We start from the raw sequence: 26,083 nt of genomic DNA, 5'->3' as shown, positions 1-26,083 counted from the left end.
AATGATGGGCTATAATAAAAGCAATTTTTCTTTTCATTTTTGGTAAAATTTATTAGTGGCTTGGTGGTGCATTACAAGAGTGGTTGTCTTAATAAAATGGGGTAATTATGGCGCAATGAGTTTTGCTTTATGAGTTCTTTTTTTTTTTTTTTTTTTTTTTTTTTATCATTTTATTTTTCATGCACTCTATATATTTATCTTCCATCATCCGCAAAAGTATTCTCCAAATTCAAACCCAAATATTTCCTTACATTTTTCGTCTTTAAAATGTTAAATAGTTAGTCCTTTTGAAGTGTGACGGAAAATTGAATTTGGTTCAAAGTTAGCTGGAAAATTTAAGTTCTATAAAAGTGATTTTAATTATTGAATTTAATTGAATTCATGAGTTTAATTCCAGTACAATAAATGATTAAGTTTTTGATAAAGACAAAATAAATTAACCAATAGTAGATTAAAAATAAGTTTACTATATGAATTTGAACCGCCTTAAGTCCAATATATTGGTTATTCTAACAACTCTTTTGAAAACTAGTTATTTTCTTTCTCTAAAAAAGTTGGTCATTTATTGCATGGGAAATAACCATGAGTAGAAATATCCCAAGAAAAATATTAAGGAGACTCACTTAAAGTGTGACTCTTCATATAATTTCCGTCATCTCATGTGTTTGGTATATGTTTCATAATGTTGGCACCATAATTCTACGAAAAACATAAGGTGGCGGAGCATCCATGAAGAGTGAGAGAATCTTCTTAGCATTTCCCATATCGCAATAGAACAACCAATACTTTAAACTCAATTACATGAGATGAGGATCGTACATATATCACGTTTGTTAATGCGGTGGCTCATCGGTTAGCAAAGTTAGCTTTATCCATTTGTTCTTATGTGTTGGATGGAGGATACCCCGACTTAATTCATGATGTCCTCCTCCAAGTTTTGGATTGTAATCTTGAATGATTTTCAGTAAATTATTGTCTCAACTCAAAAAATTAAAGAAAATTCAAGGCTCATTTATGTAGTGCTTTTAAATGTCTAAAGCGATTTTAAAGAAATCATTTAAAAACACTTTCTGAACAAGCTCTCAATGTGCCAAATTCTTATGTATATAAATCTAAGTTTCCGCCGTGACGAATGAGATAGAAAAACGGTGCATAATCACACTACAAAAAATCACAGCTTACACGCATTTTTTTTAAAAGTTTTCTTTAGCACCCAATCAAATTGAGCACGGACCTGGACCCAATAATTTAAACTCGGGCAGCCCATCGATAACGCTTGCACAATACCGTAGTGCAATTAGCAACATTTGATGTAGCAGACATCAACATTTATGAATAGACATCAAAACATATTAACTTAAAAACAAAGCTCATACCAAAATGTCTTCGGAAATTACAATACTAGACATCAAAACGTATTAACTTAAAAACAAAAAGAAAAATATTCACACATGAATTTTCTCGTTCTGATTATGTTCCTTGATTGATTATCTTTTGACTGTTTCGATCCAAAAGTCAAAAACAAGCAGGGAGCGTGCGGGAAGATTAAGGGTGTGCAAGAATCACTTCCCCAGACTTATGATCCAACCATTCAGAAGTTGGCCAACTTCTGAAGATGGCTTCGTCCACCGAATCGGCAGTGCCACGCACAGAAATCCGAAGTAGGAAATTGGATGTAAACCTACTTTGTCTTCTGATGGCTAAAAACTCTAATTAGTTTTAGGACATGAGCTCCATGTTTTCTTCAATGCTTTCGCAGGGTCTAGGGCGTTTTATTCATTGCTTTCAGGGGTCTGGGGGAGCTGCAAATTCTCTTCATTGTTCGCAACCAAGTTCTGGAGGGCCTCTAGCTCCTCGCCCGTTCTTGCCTGCAAGCTAAGCAAACGATTAATGCATGAACAACCAGTAAGGCTGTATTTTGACAGCCTCACATATTTCCTGGCTACGACATAAGTCAAAAATTTCTTTTCGGGAGTGAAATTCACTTAAAAGTGCCACTTTTCCCGGTATATTTAATGAACCTCCTACTGACTAGGACTACCATGGTTCAGAGTTGTTACCAAGAAAATTTCTATAATATGACGGCCTGCTCCAACCCTCCTCGCCCAAAAGTAAGCTACGCCGTATCATCAATTTCTCCACGGCACCTTCCTCTAGAACAGTTAATGAATAAGATGGTTGCCTCTGTGATGGACGACCCTGCAGTATCAGATAATAATAATCTAGGGTAATTCAACCACAAATACAGTAACAATTTGTTACTCGCTCAAAATATATACATCAATTACATAAAGAGTAAACATGTTACCACTGCAAGGAAACCGTGCTCTCATTTTTGTGTGTGGTCATCGTCACCACTGCTCTCTTCAACCCACTCCAAGATGCCGGTGACATCAAGGGAAGATGTTAAACATCATTCCGCTGTTTTCTCTCTGCATCAATGAAGTGGCATACGTTAGTCCCATCATGTTGTCCTGACTGACAAAATATTTGAATGCAATATATAATAAGTGTGATGGGTTTCTGAAATACATGTGACGTATTGACAAAACCCTCGTTAATTATTCCCTCACTAACTAGGGGATAATTTAGCTAGGATCATATCCATGTGAATATGACAACCTGAGTACAAACGATCTGATTGATTTTGCATCCCAAAAAAACCACAAATACTATGATTTCATCCAAAAACAGTCCATAATATTCATTTAAAGAACTTAATTATAAACAAAGGAGATCCATATGAATTTATATTGAAGCAAAATTTGACAAAATAATTCATCAATTTACACAAGAGTAAACATGTTACCACTGCAGCACCTGAATGTTAAAAGTATCACAAGACGCCTTACTAGCTCCGCTGTCGTCCATTTTGCCAGTTGATTCTTCCAACTATTCAATATTCCGGCCTTCCAATCTATTGATGGTCTGGTCGACTCAACTAGTAAATAAAAGCCTGGCATTAATTATGAAACTGCAGAATGTGGCAGGACTTATATCTCTGGTTTTGTTCATCTTGTTATATATATACAGGTAGAAAACACTCCATAGCTGACAAAACATTCCCTGGATGAAGTTCACTTAAAGTCCCATTTTTCCCAGTTTGTATGAAACTCTTACTGATTAGGGTTCGCACTGCTATATGCAATAATGTAAATGGTCACACAACTATGGTTCAGAGCTGTTACCAAGAAAATTTCTAACAACGACAGCCTGCTCCAACCATCCACCATCAAAATTAGGATAAGGCGTATCATCAATTTCTCTGCGGCATCTTCCACAAAAACAGTTAAATGAATCGGACAGTCGCCTCTGTAGTGGACGATCCTGAAGAATCCAAATAAAGGTATTTAATAGATTTTTTTATCAAAGTAGCATGTCATCATACATATAGAAATTAGAAAATGTACCTTTTTGTCCAGCTACAACCTTAGATATTCAAGTGATTGCTCATAAAATCCACAATGGTAGACAAGAATGCTATAATCTCTTAATTCCTTCGGATAAGCTTCTAGGAGAATAAGATGTCCACAAGCTGTGACAAAGTAGCCTTAACAGATGCAAACTGAAAACCACTAAGAAAATACAAAGTATCCCTATATATGTGCACTACGAAGTACCTGTCCTTATTTATGTTTTATCTATCAATAAAGTTAGCAGCATGTGCTGCCCTCAAGAACAAATTCCCCGGTTGATCATGCTGAAATGGCCAGAATAAGTTACTTTCAAAATGCGAGGACCTGTAAATAATATTGAATGTAACATAGATCCATCAATTAAATGGCAAAGGAATACCTAAACTACAAGAATAAGCAATTAACAATACACCACAGGCAACATGATTCTCTTAAATGGAACATCTGGATGATGGATTTGAAAGTGCCAAGGGCTTAAGGCCAAATTAGTTAAAACTCACTACAAAAGATTAGATAGAGGCATATGAAAGACTAGATGCAATGTATAAAGAGGGATTTGTAAATGACTGCACGAAAGGAGACATTTATAAATAGTTTGTTTATGTTGTAATGATCACCTAGTGCAATTCAAATGTCTATATCTAATGTTTTGTAGTTGATTTCTAACTAGCTTATCCTAAATTCCTCCCTCACCCAAACACAGGGTGAGAGAACTAGGAGTTTTAGCATACACAACTCATTAACATAGGGTAATACATATTTAGGAAGATAAAAAAAAGATGTCGACATGATAACGTAAATCACCTCCACTAAAATGGCCTGCGAAATTATTATGTGTACGTTATCAGATTCCTTGCTTTACTGTTTATGATAACCTCTGGGAAGACTATGAAGAATATCTCCGCATCGAAATCCAAAAAGCTCCATAAGAGAAGCATTTTCAAAATTTCCAAGTATATGAGCAAAAGAATTGTAGGTGATCCTGAACAATGTGTCAAAACCTGTTTGCAACGTCTACATTAAACTCCTGAAAACAATGCCCGTATTGTAGTGTTCTCTCAGAACAACCTTGAAATAACAAAGAAGTAAGGCAGACTTTCATACCGAGTGGAGATATAGAGCTCATGGTTCAGAGTGATGCCTTGCATTGGTCCTTCGGAAACCCAGAAATGAAATTAGAAGAGGAATCTTGTGACTTATTTCTCTTTTCTTAATTTATTCATATTCGTCCAGCCAATCAAAGTGGTAACAAGTTAGAACCTTGATTCTAAGTTCCAAATGCAGAATATCAAAGTCCTTCATAAGAATTAGAAACAAAGAGAAGAATCCACAGAGTTTTACCTTCACTGGTTTTCTCCAACTCCCGTTAATTCCACATCAAATTGGGAAAAATCGTGTTTAATCCTTTCTTCTCATCGCTATTGAATATTGATTCAACTCAAGCTCAATCCTTTTGATACCTCATCTAGAAAAGATAGTCCTGAATCAAAGATGAAGAAATTATGATTTATAAAGTGATCTTAATTACTTGTGCAAGTTTGACAATCTGAAACTTTTCCTTATGTTATGATTCATGAATATAATCCACAATAATGATCCTGAAGCAAGAAAAGAAAAGGAGCGTAAGTTACAATCCAGTATTCAACAACTATGTCCGAAGATCAAATATGCATGTAAATAAATTACATAAAGACAATGTCACTCACAAACAAATGTACACAAAGATATATTTAATCTATACTTTTGACTCACTTTGAGCACAAAACCCATGCTTACAACTGCTCAATTGAAATCTACTGGTTGACATTTACATCCTAGCGCATAGAACGTTTCATTTTTGAAAACTTATTAACTGTTGGATGAAGGCTGGTGAACAAAAGCTTTTCTACTCATTGGTGAATTGTAAATCATGATTAGGAGGACCTGTAGATATGGTACCAACTCAGGTCCATATCCATAATATCTGACAACATATATCGTACCAACTTATAGGCAGGTTCATAATATTCTGACTAAAGATAAATTAGAAACAATGCGGAACGAAAAGGTTGTTCACTCTTCAATTAAATGTCAAATGAATACCTAAATTACAAGGGTAATCAAATAACAATATACCACAGGCAACATGATTCTCTTAAATGGAACGTGTGGATGAGGGATTTGAAAGTGCCAAGCGCGGGCTTAAGGCTTAATTAGTTAAAATTCACTACAAAAGATTATGCGGAAGGATATGACAGACAAGATGCAATGCATCGAGAGGGATTTGTAAAAGACTGCTTGAAAGGAGACATTTATAAATGCATCGAGAGGGAGTGGTAACTGGTAACCAGTTAGAACCTTGATTCTAAGTCCTTCATAAGAATTAGAAACAAAGACAAGTATTAAGAGAGTTTTACAGAATCTGAAGTGAAACTTTTACAGAATCTGAATCTTATATGTTGTTGTATGAAAAATGGTGCTATGTACGAACCTGAATTTGACTTTAGATCTCAAATGATGACTTGGTCGTCTAACCGGAGGCAAGGAATGTGAGCTATCTTGCTCCACTCTTCTCCCGTCTTCTCCTGACACCTCTTCATCAGAGAAGGACATATGTCGATGCTCAGATAAGATAGCGATGCCGGCAAACCCTCTTTTGGCAGGGATTCGAGACTATCACATTTGTAAATTTCGAGCTTTTGAAGAGAAGTGAGGTGTTGAAGTCCCCTTCCCTCCAAAGATTTCAGACTTTTATTGTAAGAGATATGGAGAGTGAGAAGAGTGGTAGGGAGCGGCTGTTCCTTGAGCACCGTCTCCAACACATCCTCGCTTCCCTCGATCTCAAATGTTCGAAGGGAGACAAGTCGTTGCAAACCCCAGTACTCCACTGAAGGCCTCAGTTTCCCACAATCAGCGATTCGAAATGATTGTAGGTTGGGAGGCAAACCTCCTTCTGCAAATGACTCTACATTTGGAAGACCAGATATCCACAAGTATCGAAGGGCGATGAGTGTGTGTATTCGATCGGGCAATAACTTCAAATTCTCGCATCCATAGACTGTAAAACTAGACAGGTTGGGAGTGGGCAACCCCCCGTGGGCAAAAGAGACCAGATTTGGACAATGATAGATACAGAGAGAATCGAGATGAGTGAGATTTTCAACATCAGCTCCTTCTCCAATGGAAAGGGATTCTAGATTTTTAATGCCCCAGATCTGAAGAGATGAAAGTTTGGGGAAAACGCCCAGCGGGAAGGACCTCAGTGAATCACAGCTCCAACATAATTCGAAACGTCGAAGGGATGTCAATTTGGCCATCATCTCATGAGATAGGAATTCTAATCTCCTGCAACTTCTTATACAAAGATTTGTCAACGAAGTGGGTAGACCATTTCTAGGGAACGACAGGAGGGACCCGCAATAATGGAGAGTCAATTTTTGAAGACGACTGCTCAAGTGCGGCTGCAAGCAATCTGTGCGACTAAAAATTTGAATATCAAGCATGGAAAGCGAGGACAGCGTCTCCGTCTCTAGTAACGACGAGAGACCAGGGCATCCTCTTATTTCCAGATCCTGAAGAGATTGTCGCAAGGATTCCGCGTTAACAATGAGAGACCAGGGTATCCACCTTCTCCTAGTAGCCCCTTCATGCAGAACCCCGCAGTGGGACACTATAAGTCTTTTCAAGCGAGGAAGATAATCCGGCAAGTTTCCCCTCAGCTTCGGACAACTCACTAAAACCAGCTCCTCGAGACGAGGAAAGTCTGGACATTGACCTCTACCCGGACTTGGCAGCCATTCTACCCATTCTGGCATCCCGCTAAATTCCAGCTTCTCTAAGCAACGAAATGGCTGAATTAGAGAAAGTCCATTGACACCATAAAACTCAGCACCAATACTCGTAACAAATTTCATCTCCTCTATACAGAGCTCCTTAAGAGCGGGCAACTGCCCAACTGATGGCAACGCCCAACAAGTACTAAAACCTTGGAGGCGCATGACTTTTATGTTGGAGAAGGAAGAGTCTCCCAACCAATTCGGAAAGCTTGTTCCACCATAACATCTGATGGTCAGGTTCACCAAATTTACAGAAGGTTGTAATTTTTCAAGTACTTGTCTCTCTTTTATGGAATCATCTGCATCCTCTCTACCCCATGCCAACTCTATTTCATTGAGATCTTTCTTATCCTTCAAATTGGCCCGCAAGGCATCCACAACATGGACTACATTCTCTAGATTCATGATAGAAAGTTCCCCTCCAAGATTGGGCAACTCCCCCAATTCTCCAATGCCACCAGACCTAGTAGATGTCCCCAATACATAACCAGTGAGTGTTCTCAAACTTTTTAGTCTACCCATTTGCACCGGCATTTCTTTTATACCAGTATCTCTAATATCAAGATGGCGCAAATTAATCAGTTTCCTCATGTCTACAGGCAATTCAACAAGAGTGGAACAATGAGACAACAATAGAGTTTGCAAATTGTAGAGACCACTCACGGTATCTGGTAACCTTTTAATAGCAGTGTAAGAGAGGTCAATGTAGCGCAAATGTATGTGGTCCCCGATGCAATCGGGTAAGCGACTGATGTTTGTATATCCTGCCAAAGACAGTGCCCGTGAACATTTTAGTCTTGGCAACAAATCATTTGGAACCTTACTACTTAGATATGAATCCCAATAGTACTCCCTTAAAGAAATGGGTAAGAAGGTGCGCAAATATTTTACTCCATTTAATGGCTGAAATTTTTTAGCGGCATCAAATCTTCCTTTCGCATACGACAAATGTCGAACTCTTTTAGGAACTTCATATGATCCTTCCTCATCCATCCGAAAACAAAATTCTCTAGACACGAACATAGCCAAGTCATTAACGAGATCATGCATTGTGAATCCAGGCTCCTCGGTTCTTGATCTTTGAATTAGTGATCGTGATACTAATTCATTAAAATAGTTCTCTCCAACCTCCTCCATTCTTGCCCCGCCCTCAGCTTGTGAAATTAAACCCACAGCCATCCAAAGTCGAACCAAAGTATGCTTCTCAAATTCATAGTCCTTTGGAAAAATTGAGCAATAAGCGAAACATTGTTTTAAATAAGGAGGGAGGTAATGGAAACTCAATCTTAGAGATGGAAAAATACTATTTGCTTCTCGTAGCTCCCAAAGATTGCTATTCAATATATGATTCCATTTCTTGTAGTCCATGTTGCAACTTAAGAGACCTCCAAGTGTTTTCGCAGCTAAAGGCAGACCATTGCACTTACGTGCAATTTTTTTACCAATTTCTTCCAAGTCTGGATGTGCACTTGCGTTTTCATTTCTAAACGCATGTTTTGCAAGTAACAACCAACAATCATCATGCGACAATTGTTTTAAAGAGTGAATAGGAACAGTGTGCACGATGGATGCAACACTTTCGTTCCTTGTTGTCACAATGACCTTACTTCCCCTCGCCCCATAAGTGAAAGGAGCTTGTAGAACACTCCAATCATTATAATCGTCATTCCAAAGGTCATCCAACACAAGTAGAAACCTTTTCCCCGTTAGTTGTTCCCTAAGAGCAACTTGAAGCAAGCTCATATCTGACGTATCGCACGGTTTTGAAGCAATTGACTGAACAAGGATTTTAGTGACCCTAACAGCATCAAAGTCTTCGGAGACACACGCCCAAGCTCGAACATCGAAATGCTCTTTCACCCTGTCATTATTGTAAAGGAGTTGAGCAAGGGTTGTCTTACCAACTCCTCCCATTCCCCGTATGGGGATTACAGATGGATTGCCGCCCCTTCCATCATCAGATAGCAGCAGTGTTTTCAACTTCGCTTCATCTTCATCCCTACCATAAGTACAGAATTCATGCTCAACGAAGGAAGTTGTGGGAGTTCTTTGTGAAAGCTTGCCCCTGACACCTTCTCTGAGACCGAGCACACGTTTATGTTGTGCAAGGTTTTCTAGTTCTTCAAGTAACTCTTGAATCCTACCATTCATGCCCTGATAAAAAGGATTAGGAGTAGAGAGGAAGTTCCACACCTGGGTTTTCTTCGTTTGATATTCAGCTTCCACCTTGCTTCGCAAAACTTCAGTATCGATCTCATCCAGCAGGTCCTCGGCTTCGAAGACAGCATGTTTGAGCTCGTCAAGCCACTTTTCCACACGGGGATTCTCCATCTGCTTCTCCTCTGCATCGTCAAGCACTGCATCAAGGGCCAGAAACGTCCGCTTCAGTTTCTTCAGGAGTGAGTAGTCAAGTTTTTTTCCCCGGAAGAAGTCCATCAACTCGCCAGAACCAATCTTGTTGCACAGCGTCTGAATTGAAGCAGAGAGAAAAGCCTCTCCAATCAAAGCCATTTTGTTTTCTTTCTTTCAGGAAACTAGTAGTCTGAGAGAAGCGTTTTGTAATGGAAACTGAAGCTTAAACTCTCATGACATTCACATTTGTGAGTAGGACGACCAGATACTGTATTGATCAATAATTCAGCGGACCACACACGTTAAGCATAAAGAGAGAATTTGTGGTCGTGCCTTGTTTGCGAGTGGAAAAGTGTAGGCGGTGGGATGGGGTAAGTGAGTGGAAAAGTACACAATGGTAACGTCGGTGCTACGGACGAATTGTCATGTGTTCACACAGTATATTGTACATCTCCGGATAAGACTAGATATCTGCATGAATGGAAGCATCATCAAATAATAAGGTTACAAATTAAAAAGTTAAAAAATTTATTAAATAAAATACTTATATTAATTTATTGATTTCTCATATGATATATTATAATATCTTTTGACATGTTTTATAGTTTGAAAACATTGCATGACAGCTTACCAAATACCATCAAATCTTTATATATAAAAAAAAAATTATGATATCATTCACTAATTGATCTCTCATCTGATTTCTCAATCAATTCTTCAAAATTTCACAACCTTTCAACGTTGATAGTAATAATTAAAAGTTAATATTAATATCACAAACAAATAAACTAGTAATACATATAACATATTGCTAATGTCACAAGATTTTAAAAAAAAAAAAAAACAAAAAACCAAAAAATGAGCTGGCCAATAATTCAATGGAGTACACACGTTAAAGCGTAAAGAGAGAATTGGTGGTTGTGCCTTGTTTTGTGGGTGGAAAAAGTCGGATTTGGATCATCTGCTGAGCTAATGGAAAAGATCATCCTCATCAATCATCGTAGACCGTTAGATTTTTATCCAACGGCTACAATCATTATAATTTTAAAAGGACCTCTTTGTTTGCCTAGGTTGATAATGATGGGCTATGATAAAAGCTATTTTAGGTGGATTGTCTGTCCTTCTATTTCCGTACTCTCTTCATGTTCTTTTGTTTGTGTGGTCATGATTAAGTCATATCAATATTTTATATTCCTATTACTTTTTATTTTATTTTTTTATAAAAAATTAATATAAAATGTTGACGTGGCTTAACCGTGACCACACATCACAGAATGACATAGAAAGAGTATAGAAATAGGAGGGCAGACAATCCACATCCATTTTCTTTTCTTTTTTGGTAAAACTTATTGGTGCCTCGGTGGTGCATTATAATATTGTTTGTCTTAATATAATCCGGTAATTATTGCACAATGAATTTGCATTAGACCAACTCCAATGGTGGGCTAAAAGCCAAATTACCCCTCAAAATTTTTCCCCAAACCCACTCCAACCCAAGGGGAAAATTTGGGCTAAATGCTAAACCAAGGCCAAATTCCCCCCAAAATTTAGCCCGGAAATTGGAGTGAACTTCACCCAATGTTTATCGGAATTTATATTTTTTTAGATTAAAATGTTCATAAAATTAATTTACAATAGTCTACATATTTATTTTTTTTTAAATTAATTTAACAAAAAAATAGCCTAAGTTCATTCTTTAATGATCCCGGGCTAAAATTTTAGGCTAGAACGGTTGGAGTAGAAAAACTGTTTCTGGGCTAAAAGCTAAATTTTTCGGGCTAAAACATTTGGCTTTTAGCCCAACCATTGGAGATGGTCTTACGAGTTCTTATTTTTACCATTTTATCTTCTAAGCTAGGTATTATATGACCAATTCTTCGCTATTTAAGAATGATTAAGAACTTACTCAAAATTTCTTATGTTCGAATTATAGAGTTTTTTGCTTATAATCAGAACCGTTGATATTATGAATCGTCTATGAAGATTTCTCTGCAAAAATAAAATAAAATAAAATAATTAATTAAAATTAAGATCGTTTAGTTATTCTATTGTAACAAATACATAGATGGGTCATAATGCTTTTAGTAATGGAAACTTTGACGAAAAGCTCCTGGTACTGTTCATTTTAACGAAAAACCACATTTTTATACTAAAAAGTCAATTCTGGTATTATTCAATTTACCCTTATTTTATCTTTATTGTTAAAACTCAAATTTTCAAGCTTTTTTCATTAGTTTTCCTATTAGTAAGGGAATTCCATTCATCTGTTTTTACACAGTTCGATGATTGAAAGACCTTAGTTTTAATTGATTTTTGCAGAGATGATCTTTTTAAAGTGATTTATAATATAAACGGCTTTGATCATAAATATGAAGTTTTATGAATCAGCAACGAACATTTTTTAGTAAGAACTCCTACTCATCCTTTAAATAACCAAGTATTATTCTGTATCTTCCATCATCCGCTAGGTATTCTCCAAATTCTTATTTCACAAACCAAACATTTTCTTTCTTTTTTACTTCCTTAAATGTTAGATGGTTAGGTCTTTCACAGTGTGACGGAAAATTAAGTTTGGTTTAAAGTGAATTGAAAATTTTGAGTTCTATAAACGTAATTTTAATTATTGAGTTCACAAATAGTCCTTGTGATATTGGAGTCATAACTTTGCTCCATTACGTTATGAATCGATTAATGTCGTCTGCCACGTTATTGCTCGGTCCTCCAATTTTAATTATTGAGTTCAACTGATTTCATGAGTTTAATTCCAGTACAATAAATGAGAATAGATTAACAAATAATAGAGTAGATATAAGTTCGCTATATGAATTTGAACAACCTTGTGTCTAATATATTGGCTATTCTAACGACTTTTTTGAAAACTAGTTAATTTATCTGTAAAAAAATTTGGTCATTTATTGCATTATTGTTATTGGTACTTTAAAATTTTATTTTCGATTCTAAATTTTCTATTATTAGAATAAAAAATATACTGATGAGGAGGCATAATGAGATTTTTAAAGTGTTAATAATAGTAAATAAACCACGAGTAGAACTATTGCAATAGAATAAGCAATACATCAAATTCAATTACACGAGGTGAAGATCTCACGTATTTCATATTTGTGTAGTGTAGTGGTTCATCGGTTGGTGAAGTTTGCTTTATCTATTTGTTCTTATGTAGTTTGGATGGAGGATCCCCCTACAATTGATGATGTCCTTCTCCAAGATTTGGATTGTAATCTTGATTGATTTTCAGTAAATTATCGTCTCAATTAAAAAATATATTAAACTTAGAGCTCGTTTAGAACGTGTTTTTAATCACGGGAAACGCTTTAAAAAAAAGAAGATATTTTTGAAATCAATTTTGGTTAAAATGCAAGTTAATCATGGAAAAAAAAAAATACTTAAAGTGCTTTTGAAATTAAAAAATATTTTACCTAAAAGTGTTTTCAATTACTTAAAAACACTTCTCAAGCGAGCTTTCAATGTGCCTAATTCTTATATGTAAAATTCAAACTCACATAAATCATTTAAGGTTTTGAAATGGAACAATGATTATTTAGTTAAGCTATAATGACGATTGGCCGCATGATTTATTTGAAAAAAAAACTAATGAAAATGACTTGAAAACTTTGAGTTTTAACAAAACTGACAAAATAAAGGGTAAAGTGAATAGTACAATTATTGATTTTTTAGTGTAAAAATGTGATTTTTCGTTAAGGTGAACAGTACCGGGAGTTTTTCGTTAAAGTTCCCTTATTCAAATGGTTTTCTCACTTTTAGGTCATGCAAAATCTCTATTATGCTTGATAGCATGAATAATCCCATACAAAGCGTATGGGAACTTATTTTATTTTATTTATTTTTTATATAAAAATCAGCTAGTGACTTCGTTACAATAGTCCATCATTTTGGAGAACAAAAACACTTATAAAGGCATTTCAGCCGTCATAATTTCTTATATAATTTAAAAGGTTGTTTTGTTTTGTTTTGGGAAAGGTAGTTTCCTAGTAGTTGGTGTGGAAATTCTGGGTCGGGTAACTTTTGTTTTATTCTTTTTGTATGTGTTTTGCATAGATTCTTTCCAGGAGATTCCAAATATGAAATCTTTGAAGATGTCAAACTTTTGTGTGTATTACTTTGTGGAGAATTTGGTACTTCTGTGAGTGACAAATTTTTATTAGCTAATGCTTGGAATGATAAATTTACAAACAAAATTTCAAAGACTAAATGTTATGAAAGTTGATGATTGGATCATTACTTAAGCGTTGATAAACATGCTCATTTCTATTTGTTACACATCATTTGGTTTACAAATTTTGTCTATAAATTTAATCTCTTTAGCATTATCCTTATTACTGCTGCTCCTATAGAAATTGCATGTTTTCGTATGTACTTCTTTTTCTGGCTCGCATAGGTTCAGCAATCTAAGGTTGCTGAGACAATCATCACTCGATTCGTGTTGATTTCTTTGAATTTGCAGTGGCGAGGACCTAACTAATGGCTCTTTACGCATAAGATGGATTGTTTAGCACTCATAGCCTCGCCATATGTATTATGTCATATGTGAGTGTATGCATGCATTTGCATTTTTCTCTCCTTTAGAACTATTAAACAGTTTATGATGTCAAGTGTCTCTGTAAACTAAAGCAAAGAACTCGGTTCGTAATCATACACTCAATCCATTGTGTCTTCTAACCACTCGAGCTCAAAATTAATAGTTAATTTACGTGCCTTTGGATGTTAATTTATTTTTTGAGTCTATACTAGAAGTTGCGTTCGTATATGATTTTTAATTTAATTAGATTTGTGTTTGCTCACCACTTTTAAGTTGTGAAGAGATTAGGATGTCCGGAATACAGAGAAGAATATCATATGTTATTATACAATTAAAAACAATTTTTTTAAGTGTTTCTTCAATTATGTAATGACATATGATGTTATTCCGATTAAATAAATAAAATAGATAGAAATAATTAACATTAATTAATCCATATTTCTTCTGTAAAATGCTCTGCTACTCTGCCTAGTATTATGGTCAGCTCTGAGTCCCTCGTTTTGGTCTCTGACGTAGTGCGCATTATGCGCATACCTCACTCTGCGGTTTGTAATATTGCCATTGATTTTCCAATTCAACCTACCAACGAAGCAACTTCCTACTTACTACCTTCCAATGTGTATGTGATAAAATAGAAGAAGTTGACACAAAATTTTCTGTCATTCATTGCAACTCCATTTGGTTAAACAATTTGTGTTTTTGTTATTGACGCGTTACTTTTTTGTCTACAATACATTCATGAATCTCGTGATCTAGATGGGCCAAATCACTATCACATCACATTGTTATTAGTTAGGAACAGTTTAGCTACAAACATTCCCTTTTTTTTTTCCGGTTACATGATAAAATGATTATCTTGTACACATCACTTTTCTTTCTCTTTTTTTTTTTTTTTTTTTGAGAAAAATAAAGACAAGTACATCACGCAAAGCGTACGATGAAATGCAATTCCTTTTACATAAAAACTTATTAATTAGCTCCACAAATCTGCAGGAAATCATATTAACCACTAGCATGCCATCAAGTGTACATGTTTGGATTTTTATTTTTATACAACAATAATATTTACATTATAAATCGACATAAAAAAAACCCATAAAACACCATAAAAGAATATGAAGCACAAAAAATGCATAAAAGAAATGCTTTTCTCTCTACCTACGAAGCAGTTTCCTATATACTAGCTACTTTTCATTGTGACCGGAACACAGTTAGTATATCACACATTTTTATATACGTGGTAGCAAATTTTATTTTTTAAGTTATTAAATTTTCAACACACATATCTCACTATTTATATAATGACATGTGATGTATCACCTCATGTACCGATCACACTGAAAAATCTCTTATAAATGTGGTCGAAATTGAAAGATAAGGACCTTCTTGGGAACTTCATTTCAAAAGTGGATATTAATTTAAGGGTAATGTTAGGAAAGTTAAATTTGTAAAGTAAATTACATAAAAGTTAATGATTATATTATTACATAAGTATTGATTAACTTTCTTACTTTTTATTGATGAGACATTAATTACTTTACAAATTTAATCTCTTCACATAACTTTTCATTTAAGGGAGCATTTTTGCTCACCATCATTTAGTGTGGTGTATGCCCACCATCTAATTTATCATCGTTAGAGGAGTTTAAATTTTGATATTCGTGTAATGGATAAATACAAATCTCAAAATTCAAACTCATCTAAAGATGATAGATACGATGATGAACATATACCACATTAAATGATAATGAGTAAAAATGCACTCTTAATTTAAAGGAGATGAAGCTTCATTGTAAGCCACTACTTATTACTTTTGATGTAATAACCACAAACGACTGAAAAATATAAAATTGTTTGTTAGCACGCGATCTTTAATTTAACGAAGAATTTGTCTTATTCATTTGTTTTGTTTTACTTTTTGGAACTTTTTGTTTCTCTTATCAGCGACCGACTCATTATGGTTTGTCTGTATTTTTATAAGTTGGACAAATATTACATTGTATTCGTTTTTAAAAATGAAACATCTCATATATAAGTTGAACAAGTTTATTTTCCAACGCATTTGAAAATTTGTTTACTTTCAGGTGTAAAAAACTCGGGCAGCCCACCGATGACACTTGCACAATGCCGTACTGCAATAAGCAACATATCAACATTTATGAATAGACATCAAAACGTATTAACTCAAAAACAAAGCTAATACCAAAATGTCTTTTGAAATTACAATAATAGACATCAAAACGTATTAACTTAAAAGCCAAAAAAAAAAAAAAAAAAAAAATTCACACACGAAATTTTTTAGTTCTGAACACACTTACTATTATGTCCCTTGATTGATTATCTTTTGACTGTTTCAATCCAAAAATAAAAAACAAACAGGGAGCGTGCGGGAAGATTAAGGATGTGCAAAAATCACTTCCCCAGACTTATGATCCAACTATTCAGAAGTTGGCCAACTTCTGAAGATGGCTTCGTCCTCCGAATCGGCAGTGCCACGCAGAGAGAAATCCGAAGTACGAAACGACTTCCATATAAGAGTTTTATGCAGAAACTGGGGCAGCCGCATACTGGTAACTTGGATGTAAACCTACTTTGTCTTCTGATGGCTAAAAACTCTAATTAGTTTCAGGACATGAGCTCCATGTTTTCTTCAATGCTTCCGCAGGGTCAAGGAAACCTGCACGTTTTATTCATTGCTTTCAGGAGTCTGGGGGACCTGCAAGCTCTCTTCATTGTTCGCAACCAAGTTCTGGAGGGCCTCTGGCTCCTCGCCCGTTCTTGCCTGCAATTTCTCCACGGCACCTTCCTCTAGAACAGTTAATGAATCAGATGGTTGCCTTGCCTCTGTGATGGACGACCCTGCAGTATCAGATAATAATAATCTAGGGTAATTCAACCACAAATACAGTAACAATTTGTTACTCGCTCAAAATATATACATCAATTACATAAAGAGTAAACATGTTACCACTGCAAGGAAACCGTGCTCACATTTTTGTGTGTGGTCATCGTCACCACTGCTCTCTTCAACCCACTCCAAGATGCCGGTGACATCAAGGGAAGATGTTAAACATCATTCCGCTGTTTTCTCTCTGCATCAATGAAGCGGCATACGTTAGTCCCATCATGTTGTCCTGACTGATAAAATATTTGAATGCAATATACAATAAGTGTGATGGGTTTCGGAAATACACGTGACATATTGACAAAACCCTCGTTAATTATTCCCTCACTAACTAGGGGATAATTTAGCTAGGATCATATCCATGTGAATACCACAACCTGAGTACAAACGATCTGATTGATTTTGCATCCCAAAAAAACCACAAATCCTATGATTTCATCCAAAAACAGTCCATAATATTCATTTAAAGAACTTAATTATAAACAAAGGAGATCCATATGAATTTATAATGAAGCAAAATTTGACAAAATAATTCATCAATTTACACAAGAGTAAACATATTACCACTGCAGCACCTGAATGTTAAAAGTATCACAAGACGCCTTACTAGCTCCGCTGTCTTCCATTTTGCCAGTTGATTCTTCCAACTATTCAATATTCCGGCCTTCCAATCTATTGATGGTCTGGTCAACTCAACTAGTAAATAAAAGCCTGGCATTAATTATGAAACTGCAGAATGTGGCAGGACTTATATCTCTGGTTTTGTTCATCTTGTTATATATATAGAGGTAGAAAACACTCGATAGCTGACAAAACATTCCCTGGATGAAGTTCACTTAAAGTCCCATTTTTCCCAGTTTGTATGAAACTCCTACTGATTAGGGTTCGCACTGCTATATGCAATAATGTAAATGGTCACACAACTATGGTTCAGAGCTGTTACCAAGAAAATTTCTAACATACGACAGCCTGCTCCAACCATCCACCATCAAAATTAGGATAAGGCGTATCATCAATTTCTCTGCGGCATCTTCCACAAAAACAGTTAAATGAATCAGACAGTCGCCTCTGTAGTGGACGATCCTGAAGAATCCAAATAAAGGTATTTAATAGATTTTTTTATCAAAGTAGCATGTCATCATACATATAGAAATTCGAAAATGTACCTTTTTGTCCAACTACAACCTTAGATATTCAAGTGATTGCTCATAAAATCCACAATGGTAGACAAGAATGCTATAATCTCTTAATTCCTTCCGATAAGCTTCTAGGAGAATAAGATGTCCACAAGCTGTGACAAAGTAGCCTTAACAGATGCAAACTGAAAACCACTGAGAAAATACAAAGTATCCTTATATATGTGCACTACGAAGTACCTGTCCTTATTTATGTTTTATCTATCAATAAAGTTAGCAGCATGTGCTGCTCTCAACAACAAATTCCCCGGTTGATCATGCTGAAATGGCCAGAATAAGTTACTTTCAAAATGCGAGGACCTGTAAATAATCTTGAATGTAACATAGATCCATCAATTAAATAGCAGAGGAATACCTAAACTACAAGAATAAGCAATTAACAATATACCACATGATTCTCTTAAATGGAATATCTGGATGATGGATTTGAAAGTGCCAAGGGCTTAAGGCCAAATTAGTTAAAACTCACTACAAAAGATTAGATAGAGGCATATGAAAGACTAGATGCAATGTATCGAGAGGGATTTGTAAATGACTGCACAAAAGGAGACATTTATAAATAGTTTGTTTATGTTGTAATGATCACCTAGTGCATTTCAAATATCTATATCTAATGTTTTGTAGTTGATTTCTAACTAGCTTATCCTAAATTCCTCCCTCATCCAAACACAGGGTGAGAGAACTAGGAGTTTTAGCATACACAACTCATTAACATAGGGTAATACAAATTTAGGAAGAAAAAAAAAAGATGTTGACATGATAACGTAAATCACCTCCACTAAAATGGCTTGCGAAATCATTATGTGTACATTATCAGATTCCTTGCTTTACTGTTTATGATAACCTCTGGGAAGACTATGAAGAATATCTCCACATCGAAATCCAAAAAGCCCCATAAGAGAAGCATTTTCAAAATTTCCAAGTATATGAGCAAAAGAATTGCAGGTGATCCTGAACAATGTGTCAAAACCTGTTTGCAACGTCTACATTAAACTCCTGAAAACAATGCCCGTATTGTAGTGTTCTCTCAGAACAACCTTGAAATAACAAAGAAGTAAGGCAGACTTTCATACCGAGCGGCGATATAGAGCTCATGGTTCAGAGTGATGCCTTGCATTGGTCCTTCGGAAACCCAGAAATAAAATTAGAAGAGGAATCTTGTGACTTATTTCTCTTTTCTTAATTTATTCATATTTGTCCAGCCAATCAAAGTGGTAACAAGTTAGAACCTTGATTCTAAGTTCCAAATGCAGAATATCAAAGTCCTTCATAAGAATTAGAAGCAAAGAGAAGAATCCACAGAGTTTTACCTTCACTGGTTTTCTCCAACTCCTGTTAATTCCACATCAAATTGGGAAAAATCGTGTTTAATCCTTTCTTCTCATCACTATTGAATATTGATTCAACCCGAGCTCAATCCTTTTGATACCTCATCTAGAAAAGATAGTCCTGAATCAAAGATGAAGAAATTATGATTTATAAAGTGATCTTAATTACTTGTGCAAGTTTGACAATCTGAAACTTTTCCTTATGTTATGATTCATGAATATAATCCACAATAATGATCCTGAAGCAAGAAAAGAAAAGGAGCGTAAGTTACAATCCAGTATTCAACAACTTACGGTGAAATCTGTAAGAGTGCAGCAGCTAGCCAAATTCACACATTGTGTTTGTACAAAAACATACCGGCACCTATGTAAAGATGACAGATGCACAGAAAGATGAGTAAGCATTCCACCGTATTCAAGCCGCAGCAGGAGGAAAAAAAAAAAACCATAATCAAGGAGTTAGCTCGTCCGGTGCAGGAGAATCATATTCGTGACTCAGCTAGCCAGAGCACCCAATAACTTACTTGGTATTGTACACTGTACACAGTAATTTATGCAAGCAAACACCTGTTGCTCTTGGATGATAGTGTCCTGAAATTTAAACAAGTATGTTTTTTAATGGTAGTATAGTTGAGTTAAACAGTTGAAAAGTTAAAACTGATTGATTAATTAAACACTACATATAGATGACAGCAAACAATTGAAGTGAAACTATTACATAATCTGAATCTTGTATGTTATTCTATGGAAAATGGTGCTATGTACGTACCTGACTTTGAGTTGAGATCTCAAATGATGACTTGGTTGCCTATCTCGATGCAAGGAATGTGAGCTATCTTGCTCCACTACTCTCCTGTCTTCTCCTGACACCTGTTCTACAGAAAAGAACAATTCTGGATGCTCAGACAAGAGAGCGATGCCGGCAAACCCTCTTTTGGCAGGAATTTGAGATTATCACAGCTTCTAATTTCAAGCTATTGGAGAGAAGTGAGGTGCTGAAAATCAAAGTGACATATTGACATATTGACAAAACCTCATTAATACATGCGTTAGTCCCATCATGGATTTCTGTAAATACACACTAGATATTGACAAAACCCTCGTTAATTATTTCCTCACATATCCTATGATTTCATCCAAAAACAGTTCAGAATATTCATCTAAAGAACTTAGTTATGAACAGAGGAGATCCACATGATTTTACAATTAAGTAAAATTTGACAAAATAAATCATGATTTACATAAGAGTAAACATGTTACCAGTACCCCTGCAGCACTTGAAAGTTAAAAGTATCAAAAGCAGATAATAGGCGCCTTACTAGCTCTGCTTTTGTCCATGTGCCGGTTGACTCTTCCAACCATCCAATATTCCGGCCTTCCAACCCATTGATGATGTGGTCGAATCAACTAGTATATAAAAGTATGGAATTAAATATGACAATGCAGAATGTGGCGGGACTTATATCTCTGGTTTTATTAATCTTGTTATAATTATATACAGGAAGAAAACACTGGATATCTGGCAAAACATTTCCAGGATGAAGTTCACTTAAAGTCCCATTTTTCCCAGTTTGCATGAAATTCCTACTAAGTAGGTTTGTTCTGCAATAAGCAATAATGTACATGATCACACAACTGAGGTTCAGAGTTGTTACCAAGAAAATTTCCAACATACGACGGCCTGCTCCAACCATCCTCCATCAAAATTAGGTTAAGGCGTATCATCAATTTCTCTGTGGCATCTTCCACCAAAACAGCTAATGAATCAGACAGTCGCCTCCGTAGTGGACGATCCTGAAGAATCCAAATAAGGGTACTTTATTAGATTTGATATCAAAGTCAGATGTCATCTTACATATAGAAATTAGAAAACTTACCCTTTTGTCCTGCTACAACTTTAGATATTCAAGTGATCGCTAATAAAGTCCACAATGGTAGAGAAGAATGATGTAATCTCTTAATTCCTTCGGATCAGCTTCTAGGAGAATAAGATGTTCACAAGCTGTGACAAAGTATTGTAGGGTTCTCACAGAACCCTACAATATCTACATTGAACTCCTGAAAACAATGGCCGTATTGTAGGGTTCTCAATAACAAACGAGTAAGGCAGACTTCCATACCAAGTGGAGATACAGAGTTCATATTGGTCCTTCAGAAACCCTGAAATAAAGTTAAAAAAGGAATCTTGTGACTTAATGCTCTTTTCTTAATTTATTCATATTTGTCCAGCCAATCAGAGTGGTAACTGGTAACCAGTTAGAACCTTGATTCTAAGTCCTTCATAAGAATTAGAAACAAAGACAAGTATTAAGAGAGTTTTACAGAATCTGAAGTGAAACTATTACAGAACCTTGATTAATTGAACAATTGAAGTGAAACTTTTACAGAATCTCAATCTTATATGTTATTGTATGAAAAATGGTGCTATGTACGAACCTGAATTTGACTTTAGATCTCAAATGATGACTTGGCCGTCTAACCGGATGCAAGGAATGTGAGCTATCTTGCTCCACTCTTCTCCCGTCTTCTCCTGACACCTCTTCATCAGAGAAGGACATGTGCTGATCCTCAGATAAGATAGCGATGCCGGCAAACCCTCTTTTGGCAGGAATTCGAGACTATCAAAGCTGGAAATTAAGAGGTTTTGAAGAGAAGTGAGGTGTTGAAGTCCCTTTCCCTCCAGAGATTTCAGACTTTTCATTCCATAGATTTTGAGAGTGTGAAGAGTGGTAGGGAGCAGCTGTTCCTTGAGCACCGTCTCCAACACATCCTCGCTTCCCTCGATCTCAAATGTTCGAAGGGAGACAAGTCGTTGCAAACCCCAGTACTCCACTGAAGGCCTCAGTTTCCTACAATCAGCGATTCGAAATGATTGTAGGTTGGGAGGCAAACCTCCTTCTGCAAATGACTCTACATTTGGAAGACCAGATATCCACAAGTATCGAAGGGCGGTGAGTGTGTGTATTCGATCGGGCAATAACTTCAAATTCTCGCATCCATTGACTGCAAAAAAAGACAGGTTGGGAGTGGGCAACCCCCCGTGGGGAAATGAGACCAGATTTGGACAATGATAGATATCGAGAGAATCGAGATGAGTGAGATTTTCAACATCAGCTCCTTCTCCAATGGAAAGGGATTCTAGATTTTTACTAAAGATTAGAAGAGATGAAAGTTTGGGGAAAACGCCCAGCGGGAAGGACCTCAGTGAATCACAGCTAGTCCATAATTCGAAATGTTGAAGGGATGTCAATTTGGCCATCATCTCATGAGATAGGAATTCTAATCTCCTGCAACTTTCTATACGAAGATATGTCAACGAAGTGGGTAGACCATTTCTAGGGAACGACAGGAGGGACCCGCAATTATGGAGAGTCAATTTTTGAAGACGACTGCTCAAGTGCGGCTGCAAGCAATCTGTGCGACTAAAAATTTGAATATCAAGCATGGAAAGCGAGGACAGCGTCTCCGTCTCTAGTAACGACGAGAGACCAGGGCATCCATTTATTTTCAGATCCTGAAGAGATTGTCGCAAGGATTCCGCGTTAACAATGAGAGACCAGGGTATCCACCTACTCCTAGTAGCCCCTTCATGCAGAACCCCGCAGTCGGACACTCGAAGTTTTTTCAAGCGAGGAAGATAATCCGGCAAGTTTCCCCTCAGCTTCGGACAACTCTCTAAAACCAGCTCCTCGAGACGAGGAAAGTCTGGACATTGACCTCTACCCGGACTTGGCAGCCATTCTACCCATTCTGGCATCCCGCTAAATTCCAGCTTCTCTAAGCAACGAAATGGCTGAATTAGAGAAAGTCCATTGACACCATAAAACTCAGCACCAATACTCGTAACAAATTTCATCTCCTCTATACAGAGCTCCTTAAGAGCGGGCAACTGCCCAACTGATGGCAACGCCCAACAAGTACTAAAACCTTGGAGGCGCATGACTTTTATGTTGGAGAAGGAAGAGTCTCCCAACCAATTCGGAAAGCTTGTTCCACCATAACATCTGATGGTCAGGTTCACCAAATTTACAGAAGGTTGTAATTTTTCAAGTACTTGTCTCTCTTTTATGGAATCATCTGCATCCTCTCTACCCCATGCCAACTCTATTTCATTGAGATCTTTCTTATCCTTCAAATTGGCCCGCAAGGCATCCACAACATGGACTACATTCTCTAGATTCATGATAGAAAGTTCCCCTCCAAGATTGGGCAACTCCCCCAATTCTCCAATGCCACCAGACCTAGTAGATGTCCCCAATACATAACCAGTGAGTGTTCTCAAACTTTTTAGTCTACCCATTTGCACCGGCATTTCTTTTATACCAGTACCTCTAATATCAAGATGGCGCAAATTAATCAGTTTCCTCATGTCTACAGGCAATTCAACAAGAGATTCACAACGAGACAACAATAGAGTTTGCAAATTGTAGAGACCACTCACGGTATCTGGTAACCTTTCAATATCAGTGTAAGAGAGGTCAATGTAGCGCAGATGTATGTGGCCCCCGATGCAATCAGGTAAGTGACTGACGTTGTCATATCCTGCCAAAGACAGTGCCCGTAAGCATTTTAGTGTTGGCAACAAATCATTCGGAACCTTACTACTTACATAACCCCAATTTGACTTCCTTAAAGAAATGGGTAAGAAGGTGCGCAAATATTTTACTCCATTTAATGGCTGAAATTTTTTAGCAGCATCAAATCCTCCTTTCGCATACGACAAATGTCGAACTTTTTTAGGAACTTCATATGATCCTTCCTCATCCATCCGAAAACAAAATTCTCTAGACACGAACATAGCCAAGTCATTAACGAGATCATGCATTGTGAATCCAGGCTCCTCAGTTCTTGATCTTTGAATTAGTGATCGTGATACTAATTCATTAAAATAGTTCTCTCCAACCTCCTCCGTTCTTGCCCCGCCGTCAGCTTGTGAAATTAAACCCACAGCCATCCAAAGTCTAACCAAAGTATGCTTCTCAAATTCATAGTCCTTTGGAAAAATTGAGCAATAAGCGAAACATTGTTTTAAATAAGGAGGGAGGTAATGGAAACTCAATCTTAGAGATGGAAGAATACTATTTGCTTGCGGTAGCTCCCAAAGATTGCTATTCAATATATGATTCCATTTCTTGTAGTCCATGTTGCAACTTAAGAGACCTCCAAGTGTTTTCGCAGCTAAAGGCAGACCATTGCACTTACGTGCAATTTTTTTACCAATTTCTTCCAAGTCTGGATGTGCACTTGCGTTTTCATTTCTAAACGCATGTTTTGCAAGTAATAACCAACAATCATCATGCGACAATTGTTTTAAAGAGTGAATAGGAACAGTGTGCACGATGGATGCAACACTTTCGTTCCTTGTTGTCACAATGACCTTACTTCCCCTCGCCCCATAAGTGAAAGGAGCTTGTAGAACACTCCAATCATTATAATCGTCATTCCAAAGGTCATCCAACACAAGAAGAAACCTTTTCCCCGTTAGTTGTTCCCTAAGAGCAACTTGAAGCAAGCTCATATCTGACGTATCGCAGGGTTTTGAAGAAATTGACTGAAGAAGGGTTTTAGTGACCCTAACAGCATCAAAGTCTTCGGAGACACACGCCCAAGCTCGAACATCGAAATGCTCTTTCACCCCGTCATTATTGTAAAGGAGTTGAGCAAGGGTTGTCTTACCAACTCCTCCCATTCCCCATATGGGGATTACAGATGTATTGCCGCCCCTTCCATCATCAGATAGCAGCAGTGTTTTCAACTTCGCTTCATCTTCATCCCTACCATAAGTAGAGAATTCATGCTCAACGAAGGAAGTTGTGGGAGTTCTTTGTGAAACCTTGCCCCTGACACCTTCTCTGAGACCGAGCACACGTTTCTGTTGTGCAAGGTTTTCTAGTTCTTCAAGTAACTCTTGAATCCTACCATTCATGCCCTGATAAAAAGGATTAAGAGTAGAGAGGAAGTTCCACACCTGGGTTCTCTTTGTTTGATATTCAGCTTCCACCTTGCTTCGCAAAACTTCAGTATCGATCTCATCCAGCAGGTCCTCGGCTTCGAAGACAGCATGTTTGAGCTCGTCAAGCCACTTTTCCACACGGGAATTCTCCATCTGCTTCTCCTCTGCATCGTCAAGCACTGCATCAAGGGCCAGAAACGTCCGCTTCAGTTTCTTCAGGAGTGAGTAGTCAAGTTTTTTTCCCCGAAAGAAGTCCATCAACTCGCCAGAACCAATCTTGTCGCACAGCGTCTGAATTGAAGCAGAGAGAAAAGCCTCTCCAATCAAAGCCATTTTGTTTTCTTTCTTTCAGGAAACTAGTAGTCTGAGAGAAGCGTTTTGTAATGGAAACAGAAGCTTAAACTCTCATGAAATTCACATTTGTGAGTAGGACGACCAGATACTGTATTGATCAATAATTCAGCGGACCACACACGTTAAAGCATAAAGAGAGAATTTGTGGTCGTGCTTTGTTTGCGAGTGGAAAAGTGTAGGCTAAAAATGCGCCGGTGGGATGGGGT

General features: G+C 36.8%; 1 protein-coding gene and 1 pseudogene across 51 annotated transcripts; both read right to left on the bottom strand.

The window, feature by feature from the left end:
* Positions 1–1,336: 1,336 nt before the first annotated feature.
* LOC137748180 (putative disease resistance RPP13-like protein 1 pseudogene) lies at positions 1,337–26,067 on the bottom strand (annotated as a pseudogene). 50 transcript variants are annotated; one of them, XR_015953911.1, is made up of 17 exons: positions 22,007–26,067; positions 21,448–21,730; positions 21,226–21,364; positions 20,831–20,977; positions 20,340–20,565; positions 20,095–20,161; positions 19,865–19,934; positions 4,758–4,896; positions 4,521–4,569; positions 4,221–4,417; positions 3,621–3,740; positions 3,411–3,535; positions 3,189–3,327; positions 2,821–2,941; positions 2,309–2,432; positions 2,061–2,199; positions 1,337–1,875 (listed from the first exon to the last, which is right to left on the bottom strand). The product of XR_015953911.1 is annotated as a putative disease resistance RPP13-like protein 1 pseudogene, transcript variant X15 (transcript). The 50 variants fall into 50 exon arrangements; XR_011070000.2 differs by having other exon boundaries at positions 3,411–3,575; positions 19,865–20,161; XR_015953900.1 differs by having other exon boundaries at positions 2,810–2,941; positions 19,865–20,161.
* Positions 5,793–9,864, bottom strand: LOC137748534 (putative disease resistance RPP13-like protein 1). Its single transcript, XM_068488701.2, has one exon. The coding sequence runs from the start codon at positions 9,740–9,742 to the stop codon at positions 5,906–5,908; it is 3,837 nt and encodes a 1,278-aa protein (XP_068344802.1). The 5' UTR covers positions 9,743–9,864; the 3' UTR covers positions 5,793–5,905.
* Positions 26,068–26,083: the final 16 nt, after the last annotated feature.

The sequence above is a fragment of the Pyrus communis genome, chromosome 2 (genome assembly GCF_041283825.1).
Source record: "Pyrus communis isolate YQ-2024b chromosome 2, ASM4128382v1, whole genome shotgun sequence".
In the NCBI taxonomy this organism is placed as follows: Eukaryota; Viridiplantae; Streptophyta; class Magnoliopsida; order Rosales; family Rosaceae; genus Pyrus; species Pyrus communis.
This window is presented reverse-complemented; position numbering and strand designations above follow the sequence as displayed.